Source organism: Chanodichthys erythropterus, chromosome 13 (genome assembly GCF_024489055.1).
Source record: "Chanodichthys erythropterus isolate Z2021 chromosome 13, ASM2448905v1, whole genome shotgun sequence".
NCBI lineage: Eukaryota > Metazoa > Chordata > Actinopteri > Cypriniformes > Xenocyprididae > Chanodichthys > Chanodichthys erythropterus.
Genome location: NC_090233.1, coordinates 11,581,679 through 11,599,185, shown reverse-complemented (window position 1 = coordinate 11,599,185; position 17,507 = coordinate 11,581,679). Strand labels below are relative to the sequence as shown.

General features: G+C 37.6%; 1 protein-coding gene across 1 annotated transcript in view; it reads left to right on the top strand.

Moving 5' to 3' along the window:
• The window catches only part of spag7 (sperm associated antigen 7), a 40,377-nt gene extending 23,093 nt beyond the window's left edge, over positions 1–17,284 (top strand). The window contains exons 5-7 of the mRNA XM_067407951.1: positions 13,483–13,572; positions 13,724–13,880; positions 16,409–17,284. Coding sequence (XP_067264052.1) covers positions 13,483–13,572; positions 13,724–13,880; positions 16,409–16,521 — 360 coding nt within the window. The 3' untranslated portion in view covers positions 16,522–17,284. The remainder of the gene's footprint in view (positions 1–13,482; positions 13,573–13,723; positions 13,881–16,408) is intronic.
• Positions 17,285–17,507: the final 223 nt, after the last annotated feature.

Genomic DNA, 17,507 nt, shown 5'->3' with positions numbered 1-17,507 from the left:
GGACCTGGCTGACCCAATCATTGGGCCCTTATTATTCCTATCATTGAAGTAAAGGTAAATTGCTTGATTCATATCAAGCTGATCATACAGGGTTTAACGCAAAGAACATTTCTGTGGCTAAAATTTGTTTGGGGATTGGACAAAGAATATGAAGCAAGGTTCATGAAATTAATTAATTAATTTAATACTAACATGTTTAATAACACAACTGACACAGACAGCAAACAACAAAATGATTGTGATGATGATGTGAACAAAAAATGAACAGGCTATTCATTGCATTGTTTTTTCTAAAGTAGCGCAGCCACATATAATTTTTGAGTTGACACTTTGGTGAGCCACAGTGTAAACAAAGGTTCTTATTAATTAATTAAGTTGTTAAGTTTATTAATACAAAATATAGTGTTCCTTATGGATGTATAATACATACATACCCATATTTTTGATACGCAACACTTCAAAAAATATTAAAGAACACTTTCCATAGAAATATTAATCTATTCTTGAATGTGAAACAGCCCCACAACAGAATTCTGGCAGGCCTGAGATCATGTCATTGAAATAAACTCCTCAATATTTACATTTATTCATTTCGTTGAAGCTTTTACCCAAAGCAACTTAAAATTACAATACATGTCAGAGGTTGCAGGCCTCTGGAGCAACTAGGGGTTAAGTGTCTTGCTCAGGGAAACAATGGTGGATGGGTCACAGTGGGGGATTGAACCCGGGTCTCTCACACAAAAGGCATAGTCTTATCCATTGCACCATCACCACCCCTTAATTACAAAGATGCATATGCTGTACTCACAAGGCCGACTGTCTCCCTGAGGTCCATGTCAGGACAGTCCAGCAGTGTTAGAACAGAAGCAGCAGTCTCTGGTGTTCCGCCCCCCAGAATGTTGACAACTGCATTGCTAAGTCCTGACAGAGTGGGACCGCCGTGAATGAATGAATGTCCAATCATTCTACCAGCCATTAAGAACAAATCACTCTCAACAAGCACTGATGATGCTGAAGGGACAAGGTGATCCTTCTGACCGTCAAACAGTCTGGTCACGTTTGTGGTACCTGGGTAGAGACATTACAATATCTATTTAAAGTACTGTATGTAATGCACCAAATGTAAAATATCGAGGCAAATGGAGTTTAGTCATTTTTAGTCATCGCACTAATGACTGAGACTCTTGCATCATCCGTTTCCACCAGTCACAAATTATTCTCACAGTTTCTGGACTTTTGCATGTATTAAGTATAATGGTAACCCCTAGGGCACCAACCAGAAATGTGACAAATATGTTTAATGCACTGCTTGACGCATTAAAGCACAAGATTGTGTACTCACTTTTTTCATTGTGTGTAAAAAGCATAAAAATCCAAAACATGTTGACTTGAATTAGATGTAATGATTTAATACAAACCTAAATCCAGTTGAAACCCATTCTTGACTTTGTGCATAACTGATGAAAACAGGTAGCGGTTAACACCCTTGCCAATGGCAGCATCTCCTAAAATACAAAGCAAGTCTAAAGAAGGTAGTCTGCCATCAAGCTCTCTAAAACCAAATGCAGACATTGTGCAGCAAATTGTTTAATCTTGCAACTGTATTTGAAGACAGAATGGTAAAGAAATGTATGGCAGTAGTATGCATTGCAATTTAAACAAAATAATACCTTGAAGTCTGCACTTGAGAGGGGCAGCCCACTGAGGTCTTGCTACCTTGTAAAAGGTAATCAGTGTACTCTGCTGCTCATCTTCATCAGCCAGCACATCAACAGTCAGATGGAGAGTTGGTGAATTCTCACCCTGTTGGAGCAGTTCCTTGGTGAATGACTGAATTGCCATCCTGGGATCAGCTTCACTTTTCCACACTTCAATGAATTAAAATTCTGTTAATCCAAACAATCTTTGATCATATGTGGTAATCTGAACCTCAGAACCAAACTGACCAAAAGGCAAACAAGACTGGCTTTTGAAATGCACAGCACGCATGCGTTTTTCCTACTTTCAAATCCATTTGCCCAATATTAGGGATGGGGATCGATAACCGGTTATAAAAGGACCAAGATTTCTCAAAACACAAACATCAATGACGTCCGAGCTTATCGATACTGCAATCAAGACTAGTGGGTCCTATAATGTAACGTTATGTCTCAAGCGTAAAATCTGATGTAACTTGACAAGCAATAAATAAGAAAACTAATGTTTCTAATGATGGCACTGAAACGCGGTATAAAACGGGCCTGGGGATGTTTATCATCATGCTGCAGCCTCTGCAGCTCTCTGTCGGTGCCTACACACACACACACACACACACACACAGAGCCCTGCAGAGAGAGATGCCGCTCCATCACTGTGGAGATGGTGAAGTTAAGTTTGCTCCAAACTACTTGAGTTGACGACAGCTATGCTCGTTACTTTAAGTAGTGAAATAACACCTCTGCAAGTAAAAAGACAATACTTTATCAACCTGCTCTGTCCACAGTCTCACATCTTGAATGTTTTATACAACCACAGATAAAGTTAGCTTGGCATTAGCCAAATGTTACAAACAAGCTAAATAGAAAGCTGTCTGTCTGGAGCATAGACTGGTCGGTAGTCTTAAAATTTGGCACATTGTTAAATTCTGGCTGAGACAAACCAGCCGCTCCCCCTTCTACTAGGTAACGATGACTTTAGGCAGTGAATAACAGCAGAGAGGAGGAGGAAGAGGAAGGACTGATATATACTGATATCTGAGTTTTTCATTTTTTCGAAACTTTACTCAGTATTGTGAGGTAAGATATTTACTTTTTATAGTGACATTTCTGTTGTAAACATTCATGTTGCTGCTCTATAAACATTTAGTTAAAATTTAAATAATGAAGTCTAATCATATAATTTATAAAACAACTCAATATATAAAAATGTTATCACACATTGGAAATTTTCCTCATACCGTGCAGGCCTACCTCGTACACGTTGGATCTGGTCTTACCAAAAAACTGTCTCCAAATTATAGTAAAGTATCGATAGTGGTATTGTTAAAGACTCGGATCATTAAGCAGTTCCAATAAGGGTATCAATATCAATAAAAATGTATGATCCCTGTCCTTACCCAATACAAACATAAATAGCTAAACATTTATACAAAAAATACATTACCAAGAGGTAAGGTGAATATGTTATACTACACTACTAAGCATCATCTGGTCTGTCTTAATGAACACACACCTTCTGGACTTGAGGAACCTGCACCGTCTGGTCTTGAGGAACCTGCACCGTCTGGTCTTGAGGAACCTGCACCGTCTGGTCTTGAGGAACCTGCACCGTCTGGTCTTGAGGAACCTGCACCGTCTGGTCTTGAGGAACCTGCACCATCAGGTCTTGAGGAACCTGCACCGTCTGGTCTTGAGGAACCTGCTCCGTCTGGTCTTGAGGAACCTGCACCATCAGGTCTTGAGGAACCTGCACCGTCTGGTCTTGAGGAACCTGCTCCGTCTGGTCTTGAGGAACCTGCACCGTCAGGTCTTGAGGAACCTGCACTGTCTGACCCATCTATATCTTGTGCTAACCTGAAAGGAAAATGAGTAGAACCTGCTCAAAAGTGGTTGTAAAACTCTTAAAGTTGACATTATGGACATTCAATTAAGTAAAAAACATGTTCACAATGTGAATGGATTCTGGCACCGGTCAACTTAAAAACTGTTACTACAATACAGAGCTTGTCATACTGGTACTCTTTCTGGCAGTGTTGGTACTGTGCTAGACAATGTAAAAAGAAGATAGCTTCCAAAGCAAAATAAAATTTATGAGTGAGTTATCCATGAAGGGTTGTACTTATCAGTGTGCCCTTGAACGACCCACTTGAACAATTATTTCTTAAACAATAGTAAACTGTGCTTCTGTCTATGACCCATACCATGCTGTGTGTATTTGGATACAGGGCACATGAGACAATCATGGTGGTAGTGCTGTTCTAAACAGGCATTTATCTTACCCATCTGCACACACACTGGCATGAACTGGAAGAATTCCAACTGGATAATCATTGAGGCAAAAGGGACATGTCTGCAAGGACAGGAATTATAATTTCAAGTATTTCAAAATGAAAGACATGAAGACATGCATTAGGTATGTTGAACATTTAAATTACTTGTGTAGAAAACTAGAGAAGAAGTACCCCATCGCTATCTTCGGAGGTGTCTTCGTCACCCACCACAGTTACATTGTCCTCAATGTCCTGTAAGAATGTTTGTTTTCAATTAGCATGTGCTGAGAGGATTATTCCGAAAGTTTGATACTTTCTTCCTCAATATCATGAGCTGAAATTACACTAACCCTATCCACCACATTTGTAGACTGTAAGTCATTTGGCTTTTTTCCACTTGATTGTCATCAGACATCAACATTAATAATAATATGTTAAAGCCAATGTTGCAAACATCTCTTTAACATAACAGGTGACATGTGAGTGAAAGTATGAGTTAACTTAGTAATTTAAATCAACAAGGAACAACTTACCGTAGGCATTTCTGTCACACACTCATCCAAGTGGAGGGCCAGCAACTGAAGGGGCATGCTTGATCCACACTTTTTGCAGACTGAGCGGGGCATTTTAGAAAATTCCCTTGAATCAAGGGGCAAAGGTGTAGTATCCAGTTCTTCCTGAAGTGGAATAATGTACAACACATTTTTCCCACCGTTGGAGGCGGATTTCAGTTGTTTCCCTGTGTAACCCTCAGACTCAGGGGGATCAATGACAGCTTCCGTTGGCCACTTCCTCCTTGTGTAAGAGTAAGATCATGTTAGATGTTGATCATATGTTGAAACACTTTACAATAAATAGTTCCAACCCCAAAATTCAATTGGATGACAGCCGTGGTATGTTACTGAAATCTGAATAGTAGCTTTGCTACAGTGTTTCCAACATTACTAACTGCACAGTCTGACATTTTGCAGATTAAATAAGTAATAAATAAGTAATAAAAAGTTACGTAGAAGCTAGAAAACACATAGTTTGTTGAACACCTTGATGAAGAAATACAATGTTGCAATTATGCTCTAGCAACTTAACTTTACCATCTTGATTGCTGCCCCCCAAAAAAAGTATTGTTTAAAACACTACATGTATTGTATCTAAATTTATCCATGTATGTACTTACCTGTGGCCTTGTGGAACAGCCAACCCCCTGTTAAAGTCCGTAGTTTAGGGAACTCATCCTCTAGCAACTTAACCATCTAATCAGAAAAAAACATATTTATAGTTACAGTATACCAGCAGTCTCAAACTCTGGTCCCAGAGAGCTACTGTGTGTTTATATTGAGCCCCAGGAGAACACATCTGAGTTGGATATCAATGAACTAGCCTTTTCAATGAGTCATCTATACATAAACACAATGATTTTTTTAATAGATTACTTAAACAATTCCTTTAAATAAACAATTAACCTAAAGAATAATTTATTGATTAAAAAGCTAAAGAGAATTTTTAATCACTCCATTAATGTAAGAATTGTTTGATGTAAAAAAAAAAAAATCAATATTTGATTCAATCATCCTGAAAAAGAGACACAAAGGGTACATTAGAATAATGATAATATTAGCGTTTTTAAAAGTTAGTCCAGTTTCAAGTTATGATATTACTAATAATAACATTTGTAAGAGACAGGATTACTGAGATACACAGATTAATGTAATCACTGTGTGTCAACCCTTTGCCTGAACTGAATGATCAGTATTTTTATCTTTAAATGGAGTAATATATATATAGTATAATACATGTACTGATCGGGGACAACAGATGAAAAATAGCCTTCTGGCTAAATCTAAGATTTTTTTTTACACTGATGCAAGCAGAGATGTTAATGTGCACTGTCCATTTAAAAAAATTAATATTATGCAGAAAGAAAATCACTGGCAAATGTATTTTTTCAACAGGGTGGGGAAAAGACAATACCTGAAACCATTTAAAAACTGTAACAACAGTCGTTGGTTTAAGCAATTGTGTCACTCGTAAATGGCCAATAAAGTAAACAGAAAATATAAAACGGCTGAAAAGGGAAATTGGTGTGATGTTTCCATGACAACAGAGGTGCAGAACATTTAACTACTAACAGAAACAAGTTCCTTGTGTTGATAATTGTAGAATATTGTGCTCGTGTGATGACTGTAGACAGGATTTGTGCTGCTTAAAGTATTTGTGCAACGCAGTTTTGCTACTGTAATAAGTCATTTCCAATTTGCAGCTTACAGAGCACAACAAACTATTTTATTTTTTGAGGAAGCTTAAGAAGGCCAAATTCCCATGCCAAGTTCTTGTCAGCTTTTACAGAAAGCATCCTGACATCCTGTGCACGGCCCAGGACCGGAGGGCTCTGCAGCGGGTGATTAAAAATGCTCAGAAGATCATTGGTACCCATCTCCCGAGCATCAGTGATATCGGTGAGGTTAGGTGCCTACGCAGAGCCAAAAGGATACTAAAGGACAGTACCCACCCAGCCACAGCCTGTTCACCCTGCTGCCTTCTGGGAAAAGATATAGAAGTTTCTGCTGCCACACCACCAGACTGCAGAGCAGCTTTTCCCCCCAGAAGCCATCAGACTCTTAAACTCAAATTCATCCTCAGCACTGCTCCAGTGATGATAGTTTATTTCTGTTACCATTTTTCATAATCGAATCTTTATTAATGTATATTGTCTGCTATGTAGCAGAAGGGAGTTACAAAACTCAATTTCAGTCTACAACTTGTTGTATTGTGACAATCAACCTACCTACCTACCGACCTACCTAGATTATTGGGTCTCTGTCTTTAATACTGTCAAACTTGAGACAATCATATGTGGATTTTTTTTAGCTGCATTTTAATGATCTGCAAATCTCTTAATAATCTGCACACACTCAATGCAGATGTGCGGAACTTCACTGTGACATGCCAATGCATGTAAATCAACGTATTTCCGTAATCGATGCTGTCCTTGAATCGCCCCAGCACATTGCAATTACATAAAATAGTTAACCCAGTATCACAATGGATTTCACCTCTTTGTGGTCCATGTCCTCTGGCATGGACACCTGTCTTTTCCCCAGGCCAGCCTGCATTAGTTGCAATTCAGCTGATCCCTTAGGGGTAAGTGATGAAGGGCCAGGGAGGACACACAGATTGTATGTGGCAAATTTAACCGATGTCCTTGGAGACGGTGCAAACCTCCTCTTCCCCTTGCTCTGCTCTCCCCTTCTGTTAAATAAAGCAGGAAATTGCCTACACAGAGATGAAAATTATAAATCTACAATTTGAAATATTATGACACGTGGACACATGAAATTGCCTACACTGCACTTTTACTGAGGTGCCCTGAAAAAAAAGCTAACTGTTTAATTCATGGTAAAAGACTGAGACAGTTTAGAAGGAGATGAGTACAAAAGTGTTACATGGTTTACCAAAAAATGATTTCTGTGTTCTTGTTTTAGTTAAAGCAGTGACTTTATTGAAACAGATAAATAATATATAAGCTTGAAAGATATAGACATATATATAGAAAACAATTTAGAAATATCCAATCTAAAGACATTGAGTTTAAAAAAAAGAAGAAATTATGTTTTGAATTCTATTACCTGGTCATTTCCCGCTGCACCCGGCTTTCCATGTTATTTCCATAATCATGACTCTGCAATTTAGGGGAGGGGAAAAGGTTGTTGCTCTGGGTACACTTCCTGCTGGGCCCAGACTAGGAATAATGTTCAACAAATATCAATTATAGCTATATCAAGTTTAACTTTCAAAGATATCCATTTTTTAATTATTGCCAACGCTACACTAACAACCTGGTCATTGAACGCTGCATTCTCAACAATGTAGGAGGGTTGGGGGTTATTGTAAGGGGTGCAGTTCTTCTTGCCACCACAGCCTCTGATGTAGATGGTTCTGGCCTTGCTGCAGAGGAATCTTGAGTGGCAGTCATATTTTTAGTAATAAGGGATAAAAGATTGACCACTACTGCCTCCACATCCTTTAGTTCCTAGGATAAAAATAACATTCTCTGTTATGGTAGCAAGCAAATGCATTCATAATTTACCATAACACATTTTATTTAAAATCTGCCAATAACATTCATCCATGTGCTTTCCTTCATACTGATGCTAAAAGGATGGCAACTGAAGAGCATCCATGAATTAAAGGTTAAGGATGCATAGTCAGCTAGCTAGCTATATTGCTTTTCTTTTCTTAATACTTGTGTATGCATTGTTGGAGAACTGCCAACTACCATTGTTTTGTTTTTTTGTCTCATGACTGAAGATAATCTTCCAGCCATTTCCATATTTTACCAGCATTTGGCTGGTGCTAATTTTGCACCCTGTGTACAATATTATAACATGATAATACTATACTGTTGCTATAATATAACAATACAATAATATAATATGCAATACTGCAACAAACTCGATTAACTCTTCATCTTACACCTTTCAGCAACATGTTATTTATAATATTGTATTGTAGCTAGTGTGCCTCACCACCAGACTGCAGAGCAGCTTTCCCCCAAGCTATCAGGCTACTAAACTGATTAATCCTAAGCACTGCTCCATTGATTATAGTTTATTTCTGGTGACCATTTTTTTATAATTGATTCTGTATTAATGTAAATTGTCTTGTGTTGTATACAAAACACAATTTCACTCTATAACGTGTTATTGTGACAGTAAACCTTTCTACTTACCTAGTATTCATAGGATTACCCTTTTGGCATAGTAACTGGATTTAATTACAACAAATAACCAGTATCATCCTTAACTTCTCAAGATTTCAAGAACCAAATTTAATGAAAATCTGTTTTAAATTCAGTGCTGCATCACCCAATACTAGAAGCTCCAACGTGGCGGGCGGCCGAAAAAGGTCAAATCCATCGCGCCCATCGATGTTAACGTTAACGTTACTTATAAAGGGTCGAACTTTTGACCGCATTGGTGGTTAGGTTGTCATGACAACAATGTCGAACACTCTTAAACGCTGATTGATTATTTGAGGTTAACATCACTGAGCTTACTAGCCTTATTAACGTTTAACGTTATCCATTGCACTGTAGGGTTAGCTAAACTTATTGCACGTATATTCAGCTAGGTTACAACAAGAGCATTTAAACAATAGCAGTTATACTCACTGGACTTTGGTTGGGAGTAGAGGTCATCTTAATTAAAGTATTAATAAAATAAAGTATTAAATAAAGTATTTATTACGCTATACGTGCGCAAGCTGCAGGAAGAGGCCTCCGCCATGGGCTAAAATCTAACGTTAAGTGTAAAAAAAAAACCGTTGGAGTGAACCAACTGAAGAGAGGGGGACAAGGGTCCATATCAATGTGCGGAATATGATATAGGCCTACTACTGTATCAAATATAAAAGCTTGACTGTGATGAAAATATGTTTCGTAATCTTTCGAATGTTAATTAGTTTATACAGTAATTTGTGATGTACAACTTTGGTAAAAAAAATAATAAAAAAAAAAAAAAAATATATATATATATATATATATATATATATATATATATAAATAATATATAATTATTATTATTATTTTTTTTCTCTTTCTGGACAGTCTGTATAACCACAGGCCGGTGCAGACTTGTTCTCCCTCTATCCAATGTGTCCTGGTTGACTGTTTCTGTAGGGGGGAATTTTTGTTTTGGAGTGGTGAAAAAAGTATTAACTTTCTTTAGACTACCTCAGTAAAAGTAGTACGACCAGACTGTGAAAACACTACATGACAAGCAAAAGTCCTGCATTGAAAACCTTACTTAAGTGAAAGTAGTAGTGACATTCACCTAAACTATGTAGAGTAAAAAGTCAAAATGCAGTATAACGATCCCATCAGCGTTTCTTAACCATGATGTTCCTGTATTAATGTTAAGGTGCATTAATGTGCATGTTGGATTTCAATGCTGTAGCCTAGATGTTTAAGGTTTAGCTCATTTTATATGCTTCCATCTATAGATAGATGGTTATATATCTATCTATATAGTGATATAGTGTGTAGGTAGTTGCCAGTGTGTGATGAGCATGCGTGGCACAACAGTGGGCAGCAACACAGTGACAGCTGAGGGAAAAGACTGTTTTGTCTGTAACTACTAACTGTAGTTTCTAGATTTCTGTAGATTTGTAAAACCTTTATTCTGTTAGTGAAAATACTATAGAGGGGAATATATATATACGATAAACCTGATCAAAAACCACTATGGCAAAAGCCCTCAAATATGGACTAGATTGCACCAGAGAGGTTTAAGATGCTGAATCGACATAAGACTGCAACGTCACTATCCATGCGATTTGATGGTAATACAATTAAAAACAATATGCTTGACGACAAAAAATGGCTATTTTGTGTGTGGATGTAATAAAGACACAAGTTTAAAATTCATAACAAATTTAATAACAAACTGGATAAAGCCATCAAGTTCTTAAAAGAACTCCAGCACAGAGAAACAAACAAAAAAACAAACACACACACACACACACACACACACACACAGCAGTTTGGCAGGTCTGGAAACAGATTGGGCCACCTCCGGTCCGGATTCTGCAGACAGAGGGGGAAGACATGAGCACATAGCTTTCCAAAACACTAGCAGGTTGTTTACCAGACAAGACAACAGCGCAGCTCTGTGTTGATCAATAAAGAGTAAATGTGATGATACACAGGGCAACTTTTTGAGCAATGTTTCTGGGCAATGTTGCCATAAACGGTCAACCAGATGAGACACAGGGCCCACGACCAATCTAAATTATCCAGATAGCAATGTATTGTATTTTTTCAATGGGAAAGTGCCCAAGCAACAATCACTCGGCAAGATTGCCCAGCAACAATGCTTAAAAAGTTGCCCCATGTACCATCAACCAGCTGAATTGTCAGGCACTGATAATAACTGAAATGACAGCATGACTATGAGGGGTTGTTCTAGTTAACGTTAATGCTATGTTCAGTGTGTCATTAACTTACATATTTGCCATAAATGCTATGGGGACACAGTGCCGATACGTCCCCAGCGAACGTTTATTTTGTTGCTGTTGGCACAAAATGTGCAAGAACTGCCAACGTTAACTGTATGTGCTGTTGTTCTGTGCTGTAAACACAAGTTTGGTTATAGCCAGCTATAGCTAAAGCTAAATGATATTATTAGGCTAACGTTAGTTGGACAAGTTATGGCAGTGGTCACCAACCTTTTTAAGTCCAAGATCCCTGACCTCGATCTTTTTGAAAGACAAGATATACTTGATAGAAAAAGACAGCCCAGATTTAGTATTTTTGGCCAATGTAGATTATGATTTATTTATGTATTTATTTTACAAGGAAATTGGCTGATTCTGATACTGGTTGCAGGCATTTATTATTAATATTATTATAATAAACAAAAATACATAGCCATTTCAAATTAGAGGGAACCACTGCTTTTTAATCACAATCCAAACAAAGATGCTACGAACGTTGCATGAGCAGTTGTTTTTTTCTTTTTTTAACTGAATTAGATTTAATTTCAAGATTTAAAGCAAAAACAGAACGGTCTGACTTTATCTTTGTGAAATTATAAATGCTACACACACAAAAAGAGCAGGCTGAATGGGACGCAAATTCACTCTCTGGCAGCAGGTGGCGCTTATGGAGCAGCAGTGATATAGTGTTTCCTTGGTTACTGCTGTAAACAAAGCTATTCTAAGGAATACTTTAGCTACTTTATTCTGAGGAAAATAAAATGCCATTGGCATCGAAATCTTTCTGAAGACTGATCTCCTTTTAGAGATGCATTCATATAACCCCTCACCCACAATTCAATATTTATATTTTCCTCCTATATTTCGAGCAAGGTGAACAGTGAGCTGCTCTGCCGGCTACAGAATTTTCTCCTCTTCGTGTTTGTCTTCAGCGTCTCTGGCCTCTTGTGAACGGCCTTTTACAGACTCAGACATGATGTGGGCTAAGTTATTTACCTTTATCACTGCCCCAATAGCTCCCGAAAATAACAAAAAATAAATAAATTCAAAAATACAGTACAAAGACAGGAGAAATGTCATGTATACTCATATTTCTGTTATTTTTGCGAGCTACTTGAACAGTGATAAAGATCGACCACTGAGCTATAGGGCTAACTGGCTAACGCCAGGCTGTTGGTGAGCCGGTTTCTGGGCAGTTTTAACGACAGTGCATAACGTTAACGTACTGGGGTGCGATAAAGTTATTCTTTAAATGTCACACAGCTACTTAGTCGAGCGACCGCTTACCTGACAACCCATCTTGTGAGCGTCGGTCGGCCCGTCCTTTCCCAGCGCTGCCCAGGCTCTGTCCGCCTGTCAGCGCTGTGACACCGGTCCACCCATCAGTGTCAGCTCTTATTTTGAAAAGGGCTTATTGAGGGGGCGTGACATCACATTGAAGCAATACCCCTGATTGGCTGACTACACGTGTGGATCGTAGTCACACAACTCTGCGGAAAGATAGTGCCAAAAAGATCTGTAGACGTGTGGAGAGGGATCTGTGAATGCCCTGTGATCTGCAAACACAGATTCAACACTTGCATGCTGAGCTTTGCACAGAATGTGTAAGAATGTCTTTTTACAGTGGTTTGAAAATACAACTTAGACCGTGTTTGTTTGCAAATTGTGAGGAGGGCATTTGTAGATTTTTTAATGGAAAAAACAGCGAAATATCTGTGCCAAAATTCTGAAAACAAATGCAACACAATCTACAAACAAATAATGACCCTCGTGCGCAGACAAATCTCTTTGCATTCATTCAAATTCTGGTTGTTAAGTACAAGTCACTGATTTCTATGTGTGAATCATGAAGAGTCTGTTTGTGGATTTTTCATCTATTTGTAGATCTTGTTTTACATTTGCGGATCATGAGGAGTTTGTTTGCAGATTTGGAATCTATTTACAGATTGTGTTTTACATTTGCAGATTTTAAATTTATTTGTAGATCTTGTTTTGTGTTTACAAATTGTAATATGCATTTTTGACTCATAGTCTCTTCATTTTCAATGATTATGGCATTATTTTGTCACAACAGTGAAACAATAGTGCCAGAATTCTGAAAACAACTGTGACACAATCTACAAACAGAACATGATCTTCACCTGCAAACAAGTCACTTTACATTCATTCAAATTCTGGTTTTCAAGTACAAGTCACTGATTTCTATTTGTGAATCAGGATGTGTTTATTTGTGGATTTTTAATCTTTTTGTAGATCATGCTTTATATTTGTGGATCACAAAGAGTTTGTTTGAGGACTTTGTATCTATTTGTAGATCTTGTTTTACATTTGCGGATCATGAGGACTTTGTTTGCGGATTTTTTTTCTATTTGTAGATTGTGTTTTGTGTTTACAAGTTGTAATATCTATTTGTGACTTTTAGTCTGTCCATTTTCAATGGTTTTGGCATCAATTTACCCCCATAGAAAAAGTCAGGAGAAATAAGTTCAATACGTGTGTTTGATTATGTGTGTTTGGTTATGAAGGAGTTTGCGCCATCAGATGAAGAACTGGAGGCGTATCGCAAAGGTGAAGAGTGGGACCCGCAGAAAGCTGAGGAGAGGCGTCGGCTAAAGGTGAGAGGAGATTCATCCTGAATACTGTGAAAGAGCAGCAGTCTGTTATGCTTCAAAACAGTAGATAAGCAGAGAAAGTAATCTTACAGAGCTGTTTTGAATGACTGTTTCTGTTAGGAAATACTGACATGTTTTACTGCACCCTCTTCAGGAAAAGGCCGCACTGGAGATGGAAGCAGCCAGTCACAGTCAGAAGAGGCCTGCGTTGCCCAATTCAAACTACAGAGACAAATACAGCCATCTGATTGGAACATCTGCTGCTAAAGACGCCGCCCACACGCTTCAAGCCAACCAGACATATGGCTGTGGTGTGTATATTTAAAGGATCTAAACACTTAGTAAAAACACTTCAAACACATTAAACACACATCTGTATAATAATTAACACATGAAGTCTTTTAGTGACGCTCTCATATTTAGTGCATTTCACACTTGAATGTAAAGTACCGAATTGTGTTCTCTTTCACTTCTTCTTGTGCTTGAATGGTTTAAAATAGCTTGAATGTGTAAATTGGCAACACAAGATGGTTAAACTTTGCACTTAAAGTATTAGTTCACCCAAAAATGAAAATAATATCATTAATCACATTAATCACCCTCATGCCGTTCCACACCCATAAGACCTTTGTTAATCTTCAGAACACAAATTAAGATATTTTTGTTGAAATCCGATGGCTCAGTGAGGCCTGCATAGGGAGCAATGACATTTCCTCTCTCAAGATCCATTAATGTACTAAAAACATATTTAAATCAGTTCATGTGAGTACAGTGGTTCAATATTAATATTATAAAGCGACGAGAATATTTTTGGTGCGCCAAAAAAACAAAATAACAACTTATTTAGTGATGGCCGATTTCAAAACACTGCTTCATGAAGATTCGGAGCGTTATGAATCAGCGTGTCGAATCCGCAGTTCAGAGCACCAAAGTCACGTGATTTCAGCAGTTTGGCGTAGTGTTGCACTAGAAAGGTATCGCGATACCCTGCTTTTAGAAACGGTGCGGTTCTTCATTTTATTAGTACCGGTACTTTGAGTACCAGCTGTATTTCCTAATGTGCGACAGCAGGGGGCAGTGTGCGTGCAGCGCGCTGCTTCTAAGGCACATTGAGTGTGTGTTTATTCCTCTCAACTGCGCAACGGCTTTTATGGTGACCAAACGAGAGGTGTGGCTGCAAATACAGGTGCTCTTGCAGACCTTATGGCATTATTTTGCTTACATTGCGACAGACAGCTCAAGCCCACGGACACCACGAAGCCCGTCTGCAAAATATGTTACAAAATAACGCAAGTGAAGGGAGTCAAAAGCATCTTGCCGACAAACATCCCGATTTGTACAAAGAATTTAAAGAGCGACAGGTTAGTGAATGTGATACCAGCGTTATGTTTATGCTCTCAAAAATTAAATGAGTGTATTTATATTACTCATGCAAGCAGACTCTCTCTCTCTCTCTGTCGCTCGCGCGATCAGTTCTCCTCGCGCCTGAATAGTCAAATACACGTGCACACAGATGTCTAAATGTCCATCGTGTGGATTATCTCGCGTGAATACAGTCGGTTATGGCTTAAGTGGACGTAAACAGGTGGGTAATAACTGGATATTTGTCAGTTATGTCCATGCATTCAGCAGCCCAATTAAATGGGCCTACCTGTCTGTCATTAATGTTAATCAAACAACAAAAGATGATAAATAAATGTAGGCTATATGTTAAATAAACCTAGTGTATCTGAAAAAAGATTATTTTTAATTTACTATTGTTTTTGTAATTTGCTTCTTTGTTCTTTTTATATAGCCTAACACAAATAACTTGTTCTCATACTAGCTCATGCTCATATTGTCCACCTCTTTCCCACCTGTACATACCAGCTGATATACAATGTAATCTTGATTTGGGTGGTCAGTCTGCATTTAAAAGTTTGAAAGGGTTTTAAATCTTCTAAATCAAGTAAAATGACTTAAAGAAATTTAATATAATCATATAAATCATATCATATAAAATGTATTTACCAACATCAAAATTGTGGCCAGTGAAAATGCTGAGTGGCTAGTAACTTTGGAAAACCACTAGCCACAGTGGCTGGTGGGTGAAAAAAGTTAATATCAAGCCCTGCTTACATGTATAAAAAAAAAAAAAAAAACAGGAAAAAAAGCATAATAGCACATAATTTACAATTTTCTTGAGCATGAAAATAATAAACTTTAAAAATTATATTAAATCTAACTCTGTAACTTCACAGCAATGAAGCTCAAATCCAGAATTTTCAGCTGCACACTGGTGAAGAAAGAAGTTCTGTCATATGTTATTTATTTACTTTTCCTACTGTTTTAGGTTTTTGCCATAGTATCGTTTAAGTATCGGTATCGTGATACTGAAGTTGGGTATCGTATCGAAGTCAAAATTTTGGTATCGTGACAACACTAGTTTGGCGGTTTGACACGCGATCCGAATCATGATTCAACACAAAAGATTCATAACGCTCCTATCACATGCCGAACAGTGGGGTTTGGTTCATACTGATCACAGATTAACTACGATCCGTTACAGTTTCACTGATTGAACAAACGCAGATCTAAACGAACCATTTGACATTTTCCCCTTCAAACGCTGAAACTACTGTTTATACAACATGTGGTGTTCCTGTGACTGTCTACAGCATGTGAATATGAGGCACACAGTTGTCTCTGTTGCTTAATACCAGACTTAAACAGCATACACAATAAAACCCTGTATTAAAAGAAGTAAATTAATTTTGGTTTTATACTGACTTTAAACCTTTTGCTTTCATGGAAGTACAGTAGCCCCGAGTGATTTCTGTCCTACTTGCCTTTGTTACAGTTCCTGTGGCCAATAAGAGAGACACTCGCTCCATTGAAGAAGCCATGAACGAGATCCGAGCCAAAAAAAGGCAGAAGAAAGACGAGGAAGAAGGAGCTAGCAGCGGTGTGTGAGAGGTGTGTGTGTGTGTGTGTGTGTGTGTGTATATGATCAGTTGGGTGATGGAACAGTATTTTACTCCTATGACAATGTTTTACATGAACAGCAGGGTTTGGTAAAGATGAATTGTCATGCACATAAAGGCAGTCCAAAACTGCCAAGGTATAAGCGCACTGTTCAAAAATGCTTTGAACTATATTACTGTCCCAAATAATGTGTTTTTAGAGGTCATTATTAGAATAAACAGAAGCGTGGTGTTTAATATTACAAATTCCTGTGTATTTTGGCATGGTGATCTTTAATAGCTCTGTTTGATATAAGTTCTCTATTAAAACACATTTGGTTTTATTATAGTTTTCATTTGCATTTCCATTGATTAAAACAGTCGTATTTATTGCCTTGACATAACTGTGGTAGGTTTGACTCCATAGCCATTTTAATTGTGTTTATTTTAAGTCATGAGACAGTATGTCCTTAAACTAGTAGTTGTTTCTTGTAACTGTTCTTTTGGTTTGTTTTAAATAAATTTGGTTGATATGTTTTTAAGTGTACATTGTGTCTTTTATGTACAGTTGTTGAATGCAGTCTATGCAGTTCTAATAAGCATATGTATCTCATCTCATCTGTATCTAACATTTTGTCCGTTTACACTGGCTAATCATCACTCTGGATCGTGGACCACGACTAGATGGATCAAACATGATGCTAATGGTATTTAAGCCTACTGTAATGACAAAAAAACGTTTCAAAATAAAGGTTCAGACTCAATTGTGCTGAAGGCAAACCGTATTCCCCGTCTCTTTACTGATTGGTGGTTTACCCTTTATTTACCCTTCAAAAAATGTATGCATATACCATGAAGTGTAATTTTGATGACTACTTATAATATTGTAAATATTTACTACAATTGTAACTCTTACTATATTTCAGATTTTTTTTTTTTCTTAGTTTATTTTTTTAACATTTAATTAATTTGGCATTGGAATTTCCATCAAACTGC